The 21,731-nt window shown below is 41.3% G+C and overlaps 2 protein-coding genes across 3 annotated transcripts; both read left to right on the top strand.

The window, feature by feature from the left end:
* Positions 1–43: 43 nt before the first annotated feature.
* Positions 44–8,870, top strand: LOC106590292 (leukocyte elastase inhibitor). Of its 2 annotated transcripts, XM_045710727.2 has the most exons (8): positions 44–357; positions 3,936–4,134; positions 5,430–5,522; positions 6,351–6,491; positions 6,820–6,937; positions 7,161–7,303; positions 7,664–7,831; positions 8,059–8,870. In XM_045710727.2, exons 2-8 carry the CDS (start codon positions 3,967–3,969, stop codon positions 8,464–8,466), a joined length of 1,239 nt encoding a protein of 412 aa, XP_045566683.1. In that variant the 5' UTR covers positions 44–357; positions 3,936–3,966; the 3' UTR covers positions 8,467–8,870. The 2 variants fall into 2 exon arrangements, with proteins under 2 accessions (XP_045566683.1, XP_045566684.1); XM_045710728.2 differs by lacking the exon at positions 5,430–5,522 and having other exon boundaries at positions 45–357.
* Positions 8,871–10,858: 1,988 nt separating this feature from the next.
* Positions 10,859–16,084, top strand: pigm (phosphatidylinositol glycan anchor biosynthesis, class M). The gene is made up of 5 exons (XM_014181142.3): positions 10,859–11,359; positions 12,924–13,462; positions 13,677–13,935; positions 14,277–14,378; positions 15,736–16,084. The coding sequence occupies exons 1-5, from the start codon at positions 11,177–11,179 to the stop codon at positions 15,901–15,903; spliced, it is 1,251 nt and encodes a 416-aa protein (XP_014036617.3). The 5' UTR covers positions 10,859–11,176; the 3' UTR covers positions 15,904–16,084.
* The last annotated feature ends 5,647 nt before the right edge of the window (positions 16,085–21,731 follow it).

Genomic DNA, 21,731 nt, shown 5'->3' with positions numbered 1-21,731 from the left:
TTACACTATTTACCACAGCCATAAAGTCAGAATTAGCTATATTGTAAAAGTTCGTGAAAACAAAACATTTATTTTTGGTATTATTTTAAGGTCTGGCATAAGAGTATCAAGTATGGTTATCGTTGAGGTTAGGGTTAGGTTTAAAATCGAATTTTAAGAAGAGAAATTGTAGAAATAGGAGGGGTTAATGACTGTGGCTATGGTAACTAGTGACTACCCCCCACAGGGCGTGTCTGTCTTGTAAATTACATATTTCAGATGGTTAGCTGAAACTTGTCTGTAGCAAACCACCCACTGAAGTCACTTGGCTGTAGAGAGAAAGAGAACTACCTAACATTTACAAATAACCATTCATTGGTGAGTAGCTGCGATACAATATTTTCTCAATCTTAAAGCACTGACTAATTTATAATCCTGTTGCCATTCTGATAAACTGATTTTCAGATTGGTTGCGATTGCTATACTTTCTTTTTTTAATTGGTGAATTACCTTATTTAGCATAAGAACTGTTGTTTGCTTGGCTATCACCATAAATGTAACATCAAAGAGGACAGAACATTGATCATTCTAATCAATGTAGCTGGCTAACTAGATAACCGATTAATCTTGCCTGGCTAGTGTCAACTCAAACTCCTTAAACCAGCCCTCCGCAATGATGTATGATGTACTGTTATGTTGACTCTATCCGCAGTCCCTGAGCTTATTCACTCGGCGGCCGGGTTGAATAAAGACAAAACATTAGCCTACCTTATAAAATCCATAAATGTATAATTATTGTGCAATTTATATCTACTGGCATAAGTGCGTAAGAGCAAATTTATGCTTGATCCGAAAATGAGGTCGGAGACTCGGTATGGAGGGTGTGACGCTTGACGAGCGTCCAGAGGCAGGCAGAGGCCAAATTTTATGGAACGCGGATGAGTCTTTGCGTGTCAAATAAGCTTGTTGACCAATCAGGACCTGAACATTATGTGCCGTGCAGTCATATAACGCGTCATTAATTTACGTAGTTATTACACATTGATTACACTATCACTCGTATTTCATATGTCCCCAACGATCCATCGCTACGTATGCTATGATGCTGGTAAAGTTGTCTCGCGCACCTACAGTGCTGGTCATTTAAAAAAAGCTAGCTAGCTCATGGATGCAAACAATGTTCTTCCCAAAAAACATAGCAAAACGACAACCTGTTTCAGTAGCTATAGTTAGCTAGCCAACTATAGCTAGGTTTCATCATCTAAAATAACCCTCATTTATAAAACAATTCTTATTTGATTAATGATGGTCGGACCCATCTATGTGAAGCTAGCCACAATAAGGATTAGCCACAATAGAATAATGGGTTTTGCGGTTAGCCTTCAAAATAAAAGTATGTCATTGACAGTGATGCAAATGAATACAAATAGTAGAATTATGCCATAATTGAATAGATCATGCTAAGTGAAATTACACTGGATGTATTATACTTTAGAATTACGTTGGGGTCATACTTATTTCACTGTACAGCCTTACCTATGGATTATGGATCAATGACATGGGGTATCAGTCTACTCAGTGACACCCAGAGAACGTAGCTCTTATTGCGGATCTCTGAAACAACTGTGAATTGAGCCGCATTTATTGTCAACCTGTGTGTATTGAACACTATTCCCGAGGAAAAACAATACTGCCTGCATGTTTTGGAGTCTGATAACTCTGAGGAGGACGTTGGGGGGAAAAAATAGCTTCAGTATTAAGTCGACTGATACCCCATTTCATTGATCCCCAATCCTTAGGTAAAGCTGTACCGTGCAATATGAATGTCAATAAACACAATAGGCTGACTGGGGAGGTGATTTCACACAGTCACAGTCCTGCGATAAGCTCTACAACGCTAATATTTGCGTAAACAATTCAGTTTTGTTCTGTGGGTGTTACTGAGTAGACTGATACCCCATTTCATTGCTTCACATCCCAACCTTGTTTAGCATTATCTAGTCTAAATATGGCATGATTCCATCAATTGTAACCTTCTGTATCACTTTCAAAGAGGTACTTTTATTTGGAAGGCAAACCGCAAATTCCACTATTGTGCCTAATTTTTATTGTGGCTAGGTTCACAACACATACCTGGTCCGATCGAGCCTCAGTAGCCAGATGAAGCTACCTTATAACGTTAGCATTGGGCAACAGGGTTAAGTAGCTGGCTAGCTATTTATTTTCGTGAACTGAGGTTCAATTTCAATAGGCGAACAACAAGTGGCTACTAGCTAATACTTACTCACAAGGATTCCTAAATCATTGCTAAGAATAATGAAAATGACTGCAGTTTCTACTGGTCTTTGTTTTCAGGCTGCTTGTATTGGTGGTAGCTAGGTGCCAAGCTAAAGCTAGCTAGCTACCCAAGAAGATGCGGTCGAACAAATAATGCTTTATTACCAACGCGGTATTGGCCGTTGTTAGCAGATAGAACCTCTCACATAGCCTTAATATTAACTCCTGCAGAATTAAGCATTTCTTGCAGTAAAAGTATACACCTCTTGAGAGAATGCGCAGTTAGATACTGTCTAACAACAAGCATTTCGCTGATGTAATTTGGACATTTTGCACACAAAAAATCGTTAACGTTTTTTGCGGGTATTTCATTTTTTCCCCCAATCCTTAAATGTCTTTGCTCAGTGAAAGAACCAGATTAGAGAACTTTTCCTATGTCGATTTATGACATTCTGGTGAACAAAGGTGTCGTTTTCTTGGGCAACAAATAGGCTATTAATCTAATGACCAATATAAGCTACATGTATATAATAATAGACAAGTTGACTAACAAATGGCCTACCAAAATGTTGAAAATTATAAGCAGAAACATATCTAACTCAGACAAAAAAAACTGCACCCCCTGTCAAGAAATCGTTCCGCCGTCTGACTAGCCGACAGCGGATTTTCTATAAACCGGTTAGGGTCGGTTGTGGGCCTCAGATTTTCACTTTATCAAATACTGTCTGTACAAAACATTAGGAACAACTGCTCTTTCCATAACACTGACCAGATGAATTTAGGTGAAAGCTATGATCTCCTATTGATGTCACCTGTTCAATCCACTTTAAATCAGAGTAGATGAAGGGGAGGCAGGTTGAAGAAGGATTTGTATGCCTTGATACAATTGAGACATGGACTGTGTATGTGTGCCATTCAGAGGGTGAATGGGCAAGACAAAAGATTTAAGTGCCTTTGAATGGGGTATGGTAGTAGGCGCTAGGCACACCGGTTTGAGTGTGTCAAGAACTGCAACGCTGCTGGGTTTTTCATGTTCAACAGTTTCCTGTGTGTGCCTAGCGCCACCGCCCAAAGGGAATCCAGCCAACTTGACACTGGGAAGCATTGGAGTCAACATGGGCCAGCATCCCTGTGGAACGCTTGACTCCTTGTTGTCCATGCCTCGATGAATTGAGGCTGTTCTGAGGGCAAAAGGGGGGTGCAAGTCAATATTAGGAAAGTGTTCCTATTGGTTTGTACACTGTGTGTAGTCAGGCGGTTGTGGATGGGTTATTAGCAATTGCGGGCGAACAAAACAACTGACCCGCACACCACTGATGTACATACATTCAAGATTTAATCAGGCTGTAATACACAAGTAATTGTTAATGGAGTAAGTTTAAATGTAACTTTATTCAACATTCTGGCTTGTAAGGTACATTTACAAAATTTAGCAGGCATTAGTTTCAGGCTGTATATACCAATTAATTGTGTATTACACAGCCTGATTAATCAGACTACTAGCTAGACTACATTAATTCTATGTTCTTTAGCCTACTTTTTCTTTCGCATCAGCCCAAGATAGCTCTCGCGATAATTGCATATCATTGTATATAGGCTACTGTATATGACTGCTCTGTTACAATGACATTTTAAACCCAGTGCCAACGGACACTAACTTCTTAACCTTTCTTCCAAAGCTCTACCAGCCTGCCTTTACCACCTGTTACAATGGCATCAGTGTCTGTGGCCAACACCAACTTCTCTCTGGAGCTGTTCAAGAAGATCACAGAGCACAACAAAACAGGCAATGTCTTCTACTCCCCTCTCAGCATCTCCTCTGCCCTGGCCATGGTGTCCCTGGGAGCCAGAGGTAACACTGCTACCCAGATGTCTGAGGTGAGTCAGTGTAAACAATTTTCGGGGATCCCGTCCATCCAAAAACACATACACTCAAACATAATCATCTTACTCCCACACATTAATCTCTTATCCAACTATACTTATGTTGATTAGCCTGTTTAGTATGCACGGACAGCACAATGGTACCGGAATGAATACAGATATATTTCATAAAATAGTTTGATGGACTAGTCACTATCGACAAAGGTTGGATAATGTAGCCTTTACTTTTTGTCATTATCCTGTCTAATGTAAACTTGCATCAAGGCTAGATTGGATTTTTTTATGTAGTCACATGCACAGGTTAATTTATTTAACAGTGCAGTTCTCCACCTAAATTGACTATAGCTTCTCCCTTACACTGGAAAGGTTTTTCACATGGGTTTTCTGAAATGAATAGGAAAGGGTGTGGCTGACAAATGGGTAGCCTATCCATGACGATTCACAGAAGGCTTCCTTTTAGTCAGCAGATGAGGCTTTATTTGAGTACAGCCCTACTGTTACTGTGGCAACATGGAGAGCAATAAAGTAATCCCTCTTATCAGTCTCTCGGTTCCCACCATCTGTGTATAGCTAGTAGACATGTAGGCGCCAGATAAGAGTTTATGTTGTCATGGGATTTTTTAAAATCTTTTTTTTTTAATTTCACCTTTATTTAACCAGGTAGGCCAGTTGAGAACAAGTTCTCATTTACAACTGCCACCTGGCCAAGATAAACCAAAGCAGTGCGACAACACAGAGTTACACATGGGATAAATAAACATACAGTCAATAATCAGGGGGCGGGGCCCTGACAGTTTAGATAGTCTACTCTTATGTACTAAGTCTAATTTGTACAACCTCCATTTAGCTGTCAGCCAGCAGATTTATTATAATAACCATGGAATGTATTGTCCAATGTGAAAAAGCCTTTCTGCATGATACTGAACATGATGAAATAGCAGCAGTGTAGAGTTGAAGTCATAAAAAGGGCGAGTCTAGGGCACACAAGGGTGGGACAAGAATACATACCTTCCTATTGAGCAATCTGACTTGCCTAGTTAAATAAAGGATATAAAAAAAATAATTGAGCAATCTTCACAGAACAAATATGATAGGGGTGGTCTCAATTTCTTTACCTGTCAAGGATGCAACGGCCTTCATTTACCGCCCTACATTATGTTTTGAAGGATTATTTCTGGAACCTACGCAGCTCGCCAGCCACACGCACACACACAGTGTTGTATTCCACGCACTCCTCACGTCTATGCTGTTCAAAAATGATAACCAATTGTCATACTGACGTCCACTAGGTCCTCTGCTTTGTCAAAGCAGAAAAATCTAAAAAGGCTGACCCAGGACTACTCCAGCAAGTACAAAAGCCCCAGCTTCCGCTGGCTCTGAAGGTGCTAATAAAAGTATATCATAAGTAATGGGTAACCCAGGGGGTTCAAAGAGAGCTTGCTGCCAGATAACATTGGGCTGTTGGTGAGGTAGCCATTTGGTGGGAACAAGGTACTACTATTGGTGTGGGGCAGGGCTCTTCAACCCTGTTCCTGGAGGGCTCTTCAACCCTGTTCCTGGAGCGCTACTCTCTAGTAGGTTTTCGCTCTATCCCGAGATGTATCTAACTTGATTAAGCTTATCTTTAGTTGAAGCGAAAACCTACAGCACGTAGCTCTCCAGGAAAAGGTTTGGATAGCCTTGTTGTGGGGTCTGTGTTTTCTGTCGTCTATGTGGTTTATTTACAGTACATGTGTGAAGGGATATAAGCCCCATACACAAATCATCTTATAGCCTATGTACACAATGTAGTAGTCACATTTGGGACTTGAGGGAACACAAGCATTTTCTTTCTTTTCTTTGATCTATATTTTTCATAACCCTTGATAAGCTGCCGTCTGAAAACGGAAATATAAACAGGAAAGTCTGGTCACACTCACACACACATACAAAGAATTCCTTATCCACTTTGCGAGCAACATGAACGTAATCTGTGCTGGTCATGTCCAACCACCAAACGTCAAAACCACAATTTATGCTGTTTGGGTGCATGTTAATGTTGACACTTCTTCCTGAAAACATTTCTTTATTTGGTGATGTGGTGGATGAATACAGTAAACAATGGCAGGTTTGTTTGCTAGCCGAAAAACTTTGCATGTCATGGATGCCACAGGAAGATGCTACCACAATGTCACATTCTGTAAATGTTATTTTTTACATCCTGTCTGCAGTCCCTGCACCACCACAAAGCTACGGATAACGTCCATGTGGGCTTCAACAAACTCATGAGTGAACTGAACAAGAAGGGAGCCCCGTACGCACTGAGCCTGGCCAATCGCCTGTACGGCGAGCAGTCTTACCAGTTTGTTGAGGTAAAGCCCTATTGTTTACACAGTGGGTGGAGTAAATCTGTGTCTAAGATTAGATCTTTTTTTTCTCAATCTGAATTGACACTAATGAATCAGTGCGTTAGGTTAAAGGTCATTATGCATTTCATTACACGTTGGAACATAGCCTTATGACGAAGAGAGTTGTCAACAAAAAGATAATGGATAGAATATCATAATATCATTATACTGTACATACAATTATATTGTACATCATTGTAGACTAGACACTATTATTATTTTAGGTACTTAGGGTTTGATAAAGCAAGGATATTGACTATGTTGATTTTTGTGTCTCTGGTAAACGTGACAGACTTTCCTCGGCGACACCAAGAAGCACTACAATGCCGAGCTGGAGGCTGTGGACTTCAAGTCCAATGCGGAGACTGCCAGACAGAACATTAACGCCTGGGTGGAGAAGCAGACCGCAGGTGATTAGATGCCGCAAGCTGTCTCCATGTGCACAATAGTATTAATATTCTCAAATTCGGTGTAAAAATCAAAGGGACTGGATTGAGAATGAGTTGATCACATACATTTTGTTCATATGGATTTTAAATCCATTAGGTGTCCATGATGTATCTGTTATGTAACTACACCTTGTTACAATGTTATCATCACCTCTGTAATTTCTATGGCCTCTGTATTTTGTAGAGAAAATCAAGAACCTATTGGCGGAGGGGGTTGTCGACCACCTGACCAGACTAGTGTTGGTGAACGCCATCTACTTCAAGGGCAACTGGGAGAAGAAGTTCAAAGAGAGCAGCACCAGCGATGCCCTGTTCAAATTGAATAAGGTAGTGTTTACCCAACCAGCTTGACATAGAACGAATTCCGACAAGATCTGAGGAGTGCCTTTTCATTTATTTTTCTCTGATGTGTCCGTTTGCGCAATGAATGTGTAGTTACATCACTTTAGTGTAGCGCTTCTAAAGAAAAGATCTGACCTCCACTGAACTGTTGCTGTAGTCGGTTGCAGTCATCCCTTCTCTGAGTCTGTTGTAAGAGTAATGTTCTAGCTTGATTCACTTTCATGAGTAACGGTGAGTAAACTTTGCTACAATGGTGAAAATGCCCTGTAGTCACACATTACACACAAGAAGGCAACTGTTAACAAAATAATTGGTGACTCCCCACCTTCCTTTCATTGACTACAGAATGAGAGCAAGCCAGTGAAAATGATGCATCAGAAGGCCAAGTTCCCCCTGACCTTCATCCCAGAGGCCAACTGCCAGATACTGGAGCTGCCCTACGTAGGGAACGAACTGAGCATGCTCATCCTGCTACCTAATGAGATGGAGGATGACACCACTGGTCTGAAGAAGGTAGGACTCACATTTACATTCAACGAGATGGCTTTTGTGGCCAACACAATACACATGGAGTATAAAGTTAACTTGAATTAAAAAGCTAGTTATAGGGTTAGCTCACACTGAAATAAGTCATTGTCATACTTTGTCTCCTGCCCCCCCCCCCCCCACACACACACACACACACACACACACACACACACACACACACACACACACACACACACACACACACAACGCAGCTGGAGAAGGAGCTGACTTACAAGAACCTTGTGGAGTGGACCAGGCCTGACATGATGGACACGGTGGAGGTTCAGGTGGGCCTGCCCAAGTTCAAGCTGGAGGAGAGCCTGGACCTGAAGGACTTGCTGGCCAGCATGGGCATGACCGACGCCTTCGACCACTGCAAAAGCGACTTCTCGGGCATGTCGCCCAACAACGACCTGGTGCTGTCCAAGGTGATTCACAAGGCCTTCGTGGAGGTCAACGAGGAGGGAACAGAGGCAGCGGGCGCCACGGCCGCAATCATGATGATGCGCTGTGCCATGAGGACGCCCACATTTGTCGCCGACCACCCCTTCCTCTTCTTCATCCGCCACAACCCCACCCAGAGCATTCTGTTCTACGGTCGCTACTGCTCCCCTATATAGGAAATGGGACATTCCATGTGGAGGGAGGAAGGGCTATTATTAGTATGTACTGCAGCAGCTACATCAATATCCCATCTGTGTGCTTGATTATATGCTTTGATGTCAATGCCTTACCAAAGATTTGAAGAGTCAAGTGTATTTGTGATGAAATTCGGTTTGAGGAATTTAATGAATTTCTTACTGGCCTGATGTTACGAACAACACATTTTGCCTTATCATGATCGATGTTTCTCTACTTTCCACCTACTTTAACACACTGAAGTGCAATTATCCTCAAACATATTTTTATTTTGTGTTCTGATAATGACCTCTCCTAGTCTTCTGATACTATACTGCCGTTTTTTTTTTTTTCAAATTAAGCAACTATATGAAAGTTTACAGGAAATAAAGATATGATAAGTGTGTGTGGGTGTGCCATTTCCTGTGTGCACATGCATGGGTGTCTTAACCAATGATGTATATAAACCCTGGATTGCTGATGCTATGTATTGGCCAATGAGAGGCTTTGAAGCCACTGGTCGGCCATACTAAATTTTTGTATGTTTAGCTAACATTTTAAAAGTAGAAATTAAGGTGTCTGTAATATAATAAATGTGGCAAAAACCCAGATTTAACCACAAAGACCAGGTAGGTTTTCCAATGCCTCACAAATTGATAAAAAATAAAAAAAAAGCTAACAATGAATATCCCTTTGAGTATGGTGAAGTTATTCATTACACTTTGGATGGTGTATCAACACACCCAGTCACTACAAAGATACAGGCGTCCTTCCTAACCCAGTTACCAGAGAGGAAGGAAACCACTCAGGGATTTCACCATGAAGCCAACGGGGATTTAAAACCGTTACAGAGTTTAATGGCTGTGATAGGAGAAAACAGAAGAATGAAAACAGAGTAACAACGTAGTTACTCCACAATACTAACCTAATTGACAGAGTGAAAAGGAAGCCTGTACAGAATACAAACATTTCAAAACATGCATCCTGTTTGCAACAAGGCGCTAAAATAATATTGCAAAAAATTTGGAAAAGCAATACACTTTTTGTCCTGAATACAAAGTGTTATGTGTTGTATTTGCCCCAAACATTACTGAGTACCACTCTGCATATTTTCATGGTATTTAGTTTAGTTTATTAGGATCCCCATTAGCTACTGCTCATGCAGCTGCTAGTCTTCCTGGGGTCCACATAAAATGTACAAATATATGACAAAGTACAGAACAGTAATATAGATAAGCTTGTAATTGTTAAGGACTGGGGAGTTGTTCAGGATAAAAATAAAACGGAATGGAGCCAAGCATAGACAGAATTCCATATGTTAGGTTTGTAGACCCCCCCACCCTGCTTTTTGGCTGACACATAAATTGTCCTTTACCCAGCTTGACACAATGTGAGAATGGTTACATCTGTGAAAGTTTCAAGAAGTAGAATTGTTTAGATTTTTGGTGCATCCTCCGCCTAGATGAATCGGGCTCTTCGAGTCACACGGCAAACCTGTGGCGTGCTTTGCTCTCCGGAACAGGGCGCCGCTCAAATCGGTGATCAGTGGGGTAGGTTTGAGTGTAGAGGTGAATCAAATTAAAAAATAATATTCCTGGTGTTTGTGACACCCGCCGTTTGGTGAGACATAGACAGGGTGGCAATGGCAAGAATGAGAATACCCTGTCTGTCTTGTTAAGCTTTGACACAGAGTTTCTAGCTGATAAAGTCATATTAGGTTATATTTGCTATTCTGTGAGGGCCTATGTTCTGAAAAGGCTACAGTGTTTTAGATGCAAAGGATTCGGACATGTTGCAGCAGTGTGTAGAATGGAGATCCCATGATGTGATAAATATGCAGATGGACATAGTCAGAGGGAGTGTACAGTTGGGGGTAGAGAAAAACACTGTGTCTGTGGCGGCACCCATGCAGCTGGGGATCCGAAGTGCCCTGTGAGACAAGTTGAGATTGCCAAAATTCGAGTGGAGCAGAACGTTTCTATGCTGAGGCAGATTAGAGGATAGCCCAAGGGTGAGCCGGGAGCCCCCACAGTGAGTAGGCCTGAAGAGAGAGATCCAGAGAGGAAGGTTGGATTTATTGCGCTTATAGCCATGGTGATCAGCTACACTGCGCTGATGCAGTGGAAATCACATAAAATAGATGTGGTAGTTGCAGCAGCAGAGAAATATTTGGGTGTGAGAGATTTTACTGTAGAAGATCTACAGGACGTTTTGAGATAAGTGGTGCCATCCTCCCAGGCCGACAGCCTAGTGTAGGATCGTTTATGGCAACAGAAATGGAATGGGGTGTTGGGTTTTAGTGGATAGTGTATAGGTGCAGGGTTAGATGGTGGTACAATTTAGGATTTTCCCATTCCCCTTTTCTTTTTGTGACTAAAATTTGCAATCTGCACTCCAAACTGCGAAAGGCAGCAACACAGCGTCTAGCCTGCCGGAAAGTCACACGAAGAAGAAAACACTTCCTAGTTAACAACAGGAGGAGCAGCAACTTCTATTGCTAGTCAAGTTGTGAGAAGTATTATACAATTGATAAAACGGGCAAGCGATCTAGTCAGATGTGAATGTATCTAACGTCAGCGTGCTAACTACACGATAAGAAAATGACATGGCTTTATCCCTTGCATTACCTACCTAGGAATAGGAAACGTCAATTACAGTAGCTAGCTTAGCTGCTAGCTGATTTATTGTCGAACAGGTTGGACAACTAACGCTATGGCTTCTATCATGGAAAGTGTCCTGTCCAAGCTTATGAATAAAAATGTACTTTTCACTGTGTCGTTTCTCGTACGACTTGTTTTGGTCAGTTTTGGTGTCTATCAGGACAGAACTATGGTGGTCAAATACACTGATGTTGATTATCACGTGTTTACAGATGCGTCGAAGTTCATCACACAGGTAAATTACAATTTTCTTAAATATACATGCCTGTCAGATAGTTCTGCCATGAAATCTGTTGTAGGTCACCCTGGTGTTAATTCCAATGTGTTTTTTCCTTGCCAGAAGATACCGAACCTACCGTTAGGCTTGTTTACACTGAGCTGCACTGGGGTCAGAACGCAATCAAAGTCCCAAACTGTTTTTTGTGACATCCATATTTCAGAGAGTCCTAGCTTTCAGGAATGGGGTCGTAATAGTTTATAGCCAAAACGGTTCAAACGTTAGAGCAAAATTCATAGGAAGAAAATAAATTCAACATGCCACATTGGCTTCTCTTAACAACCATGAATATTTAATTCGATCTGTTCTCTACTTTTCCTGTCTTGCAAAGTACCAGGATGTTGTCTCTGATTTTGAATCTGAATTTAGAGAACAACCCTTTTCGTCCTCATGCTAGCTAGCAGTAGCCACCGCAGCCATTTTGGAATGGCAGTGTCAGCCAATCAAATTGTATTTGTCACATGCGCCGAATACAACCTTACAGTGAAATGCTTACTTACAAGCCCTTAACCAACAATGCCGTTTTAAGAAAAATAAGCGTAAAGGAAAAAATAGATAAGTAAAAAAGAACACATAACAAATAATTAAAGACAAGCAGTAAAATAACAGTAGCGAAGCTATATACAGGGGGTAACGGTACAGAGTCAATGTGCAGGGGCACAGGTTAGTTGAGGTAATTGAGGTAATATGTACATGTAGGTAGAGTTAAAGTGACTATGCATAGATAATAACAGAGAGTAGCAGTGCAAATAGTCTGGGTAGCCATTTGATTAGCTGTTCAGGAGTCTTATGGCTTGGGGGTAGAACCTGTTAAGAAGCCTTTTGGACCTAGACTTGGCACTCCGGTACCGCTTGCCGTGCGGTAGCAGAGAGAACAGTCTATGACTAGAGTGGCTGGAGTCTTTGACAATTTTTAGGGCCTTCCTCTGACACCAATCAGCTCCTTTGTTGTTCAACGTGACGTTGCCATTCCATAATGGCTACTGTGGCTACAGCTGGCTAGCATGAGTTCGAAATAGGGCAGTGTTCCGGAAACTAGCGGTATTTCAATCTTCTCGATGGAGCAGTGTGGATAAAGGTCGAATTAGGAGTACAGTTCCCATCGCTGCATTGATGTTTTCTGACCCATATCTGGCGTCGGCTCCACAGTGTCTTAATGTAACCATGATTGCGTTGCGAGCACAATGCAGTTCAGTGTAAACGAGCGTAACAGTAGGGTCGGTATCTTCTGGAAAGTTTTATCCTTGATCTTTTCAGGGACCTGGCCTGCTGAAAGCCACTGGCTTGAAAATCAGTGGGATAACATTTTGGTTGGATCTATCAATGTTACATTACTCATGCCCAAATCTTTATTTGAGAGAGTTTTGCTTTATTTGAGAGAATTTTGCATTGAGAGAACCTACCAGTTTTGAGTCCCTGCTGGTGATAAGTCTGCGATCCTGCAAAGCTGCACTTTAGCAAACAGTGTTTTTTACATGTGAGTGTAACTAACCTGCATCATTCTGTCCTCCTGTCATTGCAGGGCCAGTCTCCATACCACAGATCCACCTACCGCTACACCCCTCTACTAGCATGGATCCTGACCCCCAACGTCTACCTCAGCCATGTCTTCGGGAAGCTTCTCTTCATCACGTGCGACGTGCTCTCAGGCCACCTGATCTACCTTATCCTTCGCCAGCGGGGACTTAGCTGCGAGGCTGCCTGCCGTGTCTGCTCCCTGTGGCTACTCAACCCGTTACCGGCCGGTGTGTCCAGCCGAGGCAACGCCGAGTCGGTCCTAACCGCCCTGGTTCTGGCCACACTGCTCTGCCTGGAGCTGAGGCAGCTCCCCATGGCAGCCATCTTGTACAGCCTGGCCGTCCACATGAAAATTTACCCGGTGACTTATGCCCTGCCTATCGCCCTATCCCTACAGAGAAAGGAGAATGGGGAGGAGAGGAGAGGGGGGTGGTGGAGGAGAGCTCTTGGGTTTCTCCTCAGGCTATTGAATAAGGAGCTGTTTCTGTTTGCTGGTGTGGCTGGAGTGGTGTTCTGTGGATTGACTGTCCTGTTTTATAGCATGTAAGTTTGGGCTAGCTCAGTGCGCTAATGCAAACTTGAGTTGTTGTCGATGCTCCTAGTAAAGATCGGTTGGTCATTGACCATGAAAAGCTTTTCATTATCAGTTGTGAAATCTGTTATGTCATGTGTTTTGATGCTTGTTTTCTAATGGTAAATCATGTTACCAATACAATTGTCCTCATAACTGTTCTCTACCCATATGACCCATAATCAGGTACGGCTGGGACTTCCTCCACGAAACCTACCTGTACCACCTGACGCGGAGGGACATCCGCCACAACTTCTCCCCTTACTTCTACATGCTGTACCTGACTGCAGACAGCCCCTGGAGCCTGGCCCTGGGTCTGGCTGCCTTCCTGCCCCAGGCCCTGCTGCTGCTTCTGGTCTCCCTGGCCTTCCACACAGACCTGGCCCTCTGCTGCTTCCTCCACACCGCCATCTTTGTCTCCTTCAACAAAGTCTGCACCTCCCAGGTGAACGTGACACTCCTCCATCTGTATCATGTTTGAAAGTGTTGCTAGGTGTTAAGTAGCGTTAAATCCATTAACATGCTATTGTGATACTGATATGACATAGATGGTAGGATATGTTAGGTTAAATGTTATGACACTTGTGTTGTGTTGAATGTGACCTTTCCCCCAATCTGTGTCATGCTGGTGTTGATGGTGCTTTATCATGACAGCAGTGTTTTTTTGTTGTTTCATTATATTGGTTGAAAACCAAGGGCGTGCATACTGTAACATCAAACTCATGGCATGCAGCTTGTGGGAATGTTATGATGCTGATAGTATGTTTTGTGGTTTTTTTTTTGTAGTACTTCCTGTGGTACCTGTGTCTGTTTCCTCTCGTCCTGCCTCGACTGACCCTGTCACCAAAACAAGGAGTAGAACTCCTGGCTCTCTGGTTCGCTGGACAGGTAGGTGCAGCATCATTGGTTGATTTTAGCTAGATTTCTGTCCAACTGGCGACAGATTTTCATGTGAATATTCTAAAATCCAAATAAAAAAACAATATGCACATTTTCCCACCAGAGATGTTTCTGTCAAATTGACATGTTGCAGATAAAAGGGGCGCGAGGTCAAATCATGACGTCAGTGATATTCAGGTCGGAAAGTCCTCTAGAAAGATGAGAGTTTCTGACTTAATTCCAAGCAGGATGTCCGTTCACTGCCATTTTTCCCAGTCGGAGCAAGTTTACTTCGATCTGACGGCTATTATATCAATATTTGCACATAAAAGTCTTTCCACTGCCATTTCTCACATAATTAATTTTACCAGTGGTTGAAAAAGTACCCAATTGTTATACTTGAGTAAAAGTAAAGATACCTTAGTAGAAAATGTCTCAAGTAAAGTAAAAGTCACCCAGTAAAATTCTACTTGAGTAAAAGTCTAAAAGTATTTGGTTTAAAATATACTTAAGTATATTGTAGCAATTATATTTACTTTTGATACTTAAGTATTCAAAATAAAAGTTTAAATAATTACATTCCTTATTTTAAGCAAACCAGACAGCACCATTTTTTATTTATTTTTATTTATTTAAGGATAGCCAGGGGCACACTCCAATATTCAGACATCATTTACAAACGAAGCATGTGTGTTTAGAGTCCTGGTCAGTAGGGATGACCAGGGATGTTCTGTTGATAAGTGTGTGAATTGGCCCATTTTCCTGTACTGGTAAGCATTCAACATGTAACGAGTACTTTTGGGTGTCAGGGAAATAAAAATACAATATTTTCTTAAGGAATGCAGTGAAGTAAAAGTAGTCAAAAATATAAATAGTAAAGTACAGATACCCCAAAAAACTACTTAAATAGTACTTTCAAGTATTTTTAATTAAGTACTTTACACAACTGAATTTTACAGACACAAAAAAAGATCCCACTTTCTCTAGCGTATTTTGTTTTGTCCACAAAATCAGCTGTTTTCATTAAGCCTGTAGTGACATTTCCTATCCGACGTACTTCACTTGCATAAAAAGGTTGGATGGAAACCTGGTTATAGTCCCATTATATGAACATAAAGGGCTTTAAAAATAGACCCAATCTAACTTACTCTATACAGTATTACCAGACTAACCAACATGGCTCCAATATTATCAAATGAAACAGTAGCTCAAAAATTCCCCCAAAGTTGGTCATTTATTTATAAATAAATACATAATGTGTCCGACTATAGCTTGCATCATATAAAATGACTTGTCATTGAAGTTGTATAGGAAATATACTTAGGAAAATGTATTTAGGAAATGTTTTGTTCTTCTTTTGTCTCAGGGTATATGGTTGGCCCCTGCGTACTACCTGGAGTTTGAGGGATACAACACCTTTCTGCTCATTTGGCTGGCTGGACTGATATTCTTGATCATTAACTCATTCATTATGGTACAGATTATAACCCATTACAAACCATCAGACACTATGCAGAGGTTGAAAGCAGAGTGATATCCGGACAACTACTTGAACACTTAATTCTACATTCCTTGGATGTAATGGATCAAATGAAGACATTTCACTAGTAGACAACTTAGTTGCTGATAATTACAATGCATTTGTTATTTGGTCTAAATGGGAATTTTCTATATATAAAAACAAAAATACCTGGCATGGATGCCTATTCGATGGATGATATTGTATATTGGTCATTGATGTTTCAATTTGGTAAAACATTTATATATATCTTTTTTGAAGCAATCCAATTTTGCATCGTTTATACATGTTTGAAATTACTTTTCAGAGCAGGTTTAGCAGCTTTTTCTACCCAGTAGTGAACTAAGTGAATATAGTACATAGAAATAAAACAGGGTGCCTTTTTAAACAAGAATGGTATCAGAAGGTGGCAGCATTTAGCTGACAACGGCTCTAAAAGAGGATCTATCCTCAAATGCCCCCATCATGGTCAAGGCATTCAGCCACGAACACAACTGAAAACAAACAATCGTGTCTACTGTTATTTGTTACTTTAAGATCATGGAGATTATTATTTCATCATTCTGCTCTATTTTTGGCTTCTACATATTGTTTAAAGAGAGACTGTGAGATTCTGTTATTTCAGCCCGTTTCAATTCTACTTACCCAGAGTCAGATGAACACGTATATGTCATTTCTATGTCTCTGCTTGCTGTATGAAGGAAGTTCACGGTAGTTTCACGAGCAATGCTACCGTACCTGTAGACTTCCAGTCATTAGCATTGGCTCGTGAAACTACCACTAACTTCCTTCATACTGCACACAGATGCATAAAAATGGTATCCACGAGTTAATCTTACTTTGAGTAAGTAGAACAAGGGCCAAAATGCCAGAAGGTCATGAACGAGGCACAAGCAAGGGTGAGTTTACACTCCGTCCCTTGGGTTATGACCGCTGACTTTAGTGACCCCTGACAGCGTTTTGTGTGTGTGTGTGTGTGTGTGTGTGTTCATGCTTGTGCGTGACTCGGCTGTGAGTTTGCATTCCCACGTCATGAGTCACACTATTGCACTCAGTGCCTCTCTCCAGCTCCACACCCACCAGCCAAACCTAACCCGCACCCAATACGTCTCCAATGTTGTTTCATTTAGCCGCTTCGCCTAGTTGAACCTCCTCAACAACGCACAAAACATCCTGCTCAATACGGAAACACTAAGTTCGGTTCCTTTAATCTACAGTGTTTACCTGGTAATGAGGGCTCTCTTTAAGCACTGACACATTTACTCCAGGCCCTGGGTTGGTTGCGTGACTAGCTCCCATCTGCTGGAGTCTGGGGTTGTGACATCATCCCCAAGGTCCTTGCTCATCAAGACCAACGACAAGACGGGAGGGGCGGTGGGTGTGACCAATTAGAGCCAATGGTGTAGGGAGTAATGACTAGTGGGGGCGAACTGGTCACGCAACCCTCGCTGGAAAAGGATTAAGGTCTCATTGGTCTCCATGGATCATCCTCCTCCCCCTCTATACAGCTGTCAATGCACATCAAAGGTTCTCCTTTGCGTCATTGTTGCCCCGAGCCCCATGCCTTTCTCTCTCTGCTGTACTGAATTGCACAGCCTCCTCTGCGCAGTCAGTCATGCGCAGTCAGTCAGATGTCGTGTCACAAGGTCGCCTGCGTGCTGACAAGGTTTAGGATTAAACATGTTAACTTCTATACAGCGCATTTACACTCATATCACCGCAAAAGGGTGTGTCTCTGAGAGAGAGACTTGGATCTTTTATATCCTTGAATGCTAAGTGACCCAGATGCTATTGTCACAGAGAAGGATGTACTATTGTAGCTGGAGGGATGAGGTGTAGCACGCAACTCATTCTCTCATATAGTCCCTTTGTTTCTCAGTGACAGCTAGCTCATGGCGCTCCTGCATGCTACTTACTGTATGTGCCACCATTACGTGCTAATTAATGTCATGGTAGCTCCGCAGCTGCTAAACATGCCCTTGTTTCTCATGTAGGCATACGGAGTAGGATGAAGTTGGCCCCAGACGTTGGTCTTGGGTCAGTTTAGCATTTTCCACTAATGGTTAAATTTAGGATTAGGGGAAGGGGTAGTTGATCCTAGATCTGTACCTAGGAGAACAGCCTGGTCTTATAGAGTAGACGTAATATAGTAGACGGGAATCTGGGAGACTCAAATTATACTGAACAAAAATATGAACTCAACAATTTCAGGCCCAGCCAATTAGAATGAGATTTTACCCACAAAAGGGCTTTATTACAGACAGAAATACCCCTCCCCTGCAGCTGAAGCCGGATGTGGAGGTCCTGGGCTGGTGTGTTACACGTGGTCTGCGGTTGTGAGGCCAGTTGAACGTACTGACAAATTCTCTAAAACAACATTGGAGGCGGTTTATGGTAGAGAAATTAACATTCAATTCACTGGCAACCTCTCTAGTGGACATTCCTGCAGTCAGCATGCCAATTGCACACTCCCTCAACTTGAGCGATCTGTGGCATTGTGTTGTGTGACAAAACTGCACGTTTTAGAGTGGCCTTTTATGATCCCCAGCACAAGGTGCACCTGTGTAATGATCATGCTGTTTAATCAGCTTCTTGATATGCCACACCTGTCAGGTGGATGGATTATCTTGGCAAAGGATAAATGCTAACTAACAGGGATGTAATCAAATTTCTGAATAACATTTCTGAGAAATAAGCTTTTTGAGTGTATGGAACATTTCTGCAATCTTTTATTTCCGCTCATGAAACATGGGACCAACACTTTACATGTTGCGTTTATATTTTTGTTCAGAATACTATGATATGTTAAGTTTGGTATGGTTTCATAAGACAGAAGGTTACGTAACGCTAATATGAAAGGAATGTGGTTGGTCGGGGTGGATGGGTGGGAGCATAATGCAAACGTCTAGCAACCACAGATTGTGTTTTCGAATCTCATCACGGACGACTTTAGTATTTGCAACTACTTTTTAGCTACTTTGCAACTAATTACCATGTTAGCTAACCCTAATCCTTATAGCTAACCCTACGCCTAACACTAACCTTAACCCTTTAACCTAACTCTTAACCCCTAGCCTAGCTAACATCAGTGTTAGCCACCTAGCTAATGTTAGCAACAACAAATTGTATTTTGTAACATCATACGTTTAGCAAATTCGTAACATGTACCTTTTGCAAATTCGTAATCTATCGTAAAAAATGCATGACGGACATCCGCAAATGAATACATACCATATGAGACGTAACATCATACTTAATAGAGTGCCTCGGATTTGCGTACAGAATCAGTGGTGGAAGAAGTACCCAATTATCATACTTGAGTAAAAGTAAAGATACCTTAATAGAAAATGACTCAAGTGAAATTTAAAGTCACCCAGTAAAATACTACTTGAGTAAAAGTTATTGTTTTAAATGTACTTAATTGGGGCTAGGGGGCAGTATTTTCACGGCCGGATAAAAAACGTACCCGATTTAAACTGGTTACTACTCTTGCCCAGAAACGAGAATATGCATATAATTAGTAGATTTGGATACAAAACACTGTACATTTTCTAAAACTGTTTGAATGGTGTCTGTGAGTATAACAGAACTCATATGGCAGGCCAAAACCTGAGAAGATTCCATGCAGGAAGTGCCCTGTCTGACAATTTGTTGTCCTTCTGTTGCATCTCTATCGACATTACAGCATCTGTGCTGTTACGTGACACTTTCTAAGGCTTCCGTTGGCTCTTTAAAGCGTTCACAAGCGGAATGATGTGTCTCCTGTCTCTGCGCAAAGTACAGCAGCAGAGTTTGTAAGTGGCCTGCCTGGGGACAGTGAGACTGAGATGCGCGTTCACGAGACTTCTCCATTTTTTTCTTTCAGTCTTTGAATGAATACAACGTTGTCCGGTTGGAATATTATCGCTATTTTACGAGAAAAATAGCATAAAAATTGATTTTAAACAGCGTTTGACATGCTTCTAAGTACGGTAATGGAATATTTTGAATTTTTTTGTCACGAAATGCGCTCGCACGTTACCCTTCGGATAGTGACCTGAACGCACGAACAAAACGGAGGTATTTGGATATAACTATGGATTATTTGGAACCAAAACAACATTTTTTGTTGAAGTAGAAGTCCCGGTGCATTCTGACGAAGAACAGCAAAGGTAATCCAATTTTTCTAATAGTAATTCTGAGTTTAGGTTGCCCCAAACTTGGTGGGTGTCAAATTAGCTAGCCTGTGATGGCCGAGCTATGTACTCAGAATATTGCAAAATGTGCTTTCGCCGAAAAGCTATTTTAAAATCTGACATAGCGTTTGCATAAAGGAGTTCTGTATCTATAACTTTTAAAATAATTGTTATGTATTTTGTCAACGTTTATCATGAGTAATTTAGTAAATTCACCGGAGGTTTTCGGTGGGTATGCTAGTTCTGAACATCACATGCTAATGTAAAAAGCTGGGTTTTGATATAAATATGAACTTGATTGAACAAAACATGCATGTATTGTATAACATAATGTCCTAGGAGTGTCATCTGATGAAGATCATCAAAGGTTAGTGCTGCATTTAGCTGTGGTTTTGGTTTTTGTGACATATATGCTTGCTTTGAAAATGGCTGTGTGATTATTTTTGGCAGAGTACTCTCCTGACATAATCTAATGTTTTGCTTTCGCTGTAAAGGCTTTTTGAAATCGGACAACGTGGTTGGATTAACGAGAGTCTTATCTTTCAAATGGTGTAAAATAGTCATATGTTTGAGAAATTGAAGTTATAGCATTTTTGAGGTATTTGTATTTCGCGCCACGCGATTCCACTGGCTGTTGACTAGGGTGGGACGCTAACGTCCCACTGGCCCAGAGAGGTTAAGTATCAAAAGTAAATGTAATTGCAAAAATATACTTGAGTATCAAAAGTAAATGTAGAAATCATTTCAAATTCCTTATACTTAAGCAAACCAGACGGCACAATTATCTTGTTTTTATTTACGGATAGGGCAACACTCCGACATCATTTACAAACAAAGCATTTGTGTTTAGTGAGTCCACCGTGTCAGAGGCGGCACGAATGACCAGGGATGTTCTCTTGATAAGTGCATGAATTGGAACATTTTCCTGTCCATTGAAAATGTAACGAGTACTTTTGGGTGTCAGGGAAAATGTATGGAGTAAAAAGTACAATATTTTCTTTGGGAATGTAATAAAGTAAAAGTTGTCAAAAATAGAAATAGTATAGTACAGATACCCAAAAAAATGACTTAACTAAAAATACTTTAAAGTACTATTAAGTACTTTACACCACTGTACAGAATAATATAAAATGCTCTGACACCAAGTTGATGGGAACTTCACCCCAGAGCATACTAGGCATCCAGTATGTTAGGGTGTTCTGTTTTTCACTCTTACTTTGACTTATTTACTCCATGTAGCCTTTTTAGTTTTCTATTTTTGTTTGGACGACAACAACAGCATAAATGAAGAGATGACAATCTGGCACTTGTGATATTGGGCTGGGAGTCTGTATTGTTGCAGCGCACACAGAGTGTATTGTTGGGGAACCTTTGAGCATATTGAACTCATTGATCATCCTGTCTTCGCCCTCTGTGTATCATGAAGAAGGTGATACACAGACATGGTATCTCAACCATGTCTGGAATTCAAATGAAACCCACCACAGTGATGTTAATGTAGTGTCTTTGCATATGAACTAAACTACTGGCTTAGCTGGAAAGTTCCTTCTCGGGTTCATCAGAACATTTTTGAAGTTTACATGAATCTCTGTTTAAGTCAGGTGGTTACCTCAACCCAACATCTGACAGCACCAACGCTTAAAGGCCTGGATGCATTTATCACTGTTT

This window comes from Salmo salar, chromosome 29, assembly GCF_965601325.2.
Source record: "Salmo salar chromosome 29, fSalSal1, whole genome shotgun sequence".
NCBI lineage: Eukaryota > Metazoa > Chordata > Actinopteri > Salmoniformes > Salmonidae > Salmo > Salmo salar.
Note: the sequence above shows the minus strand (reverse complement) of the source record. Positions and strands in the feature narration are given on the sequence as shown.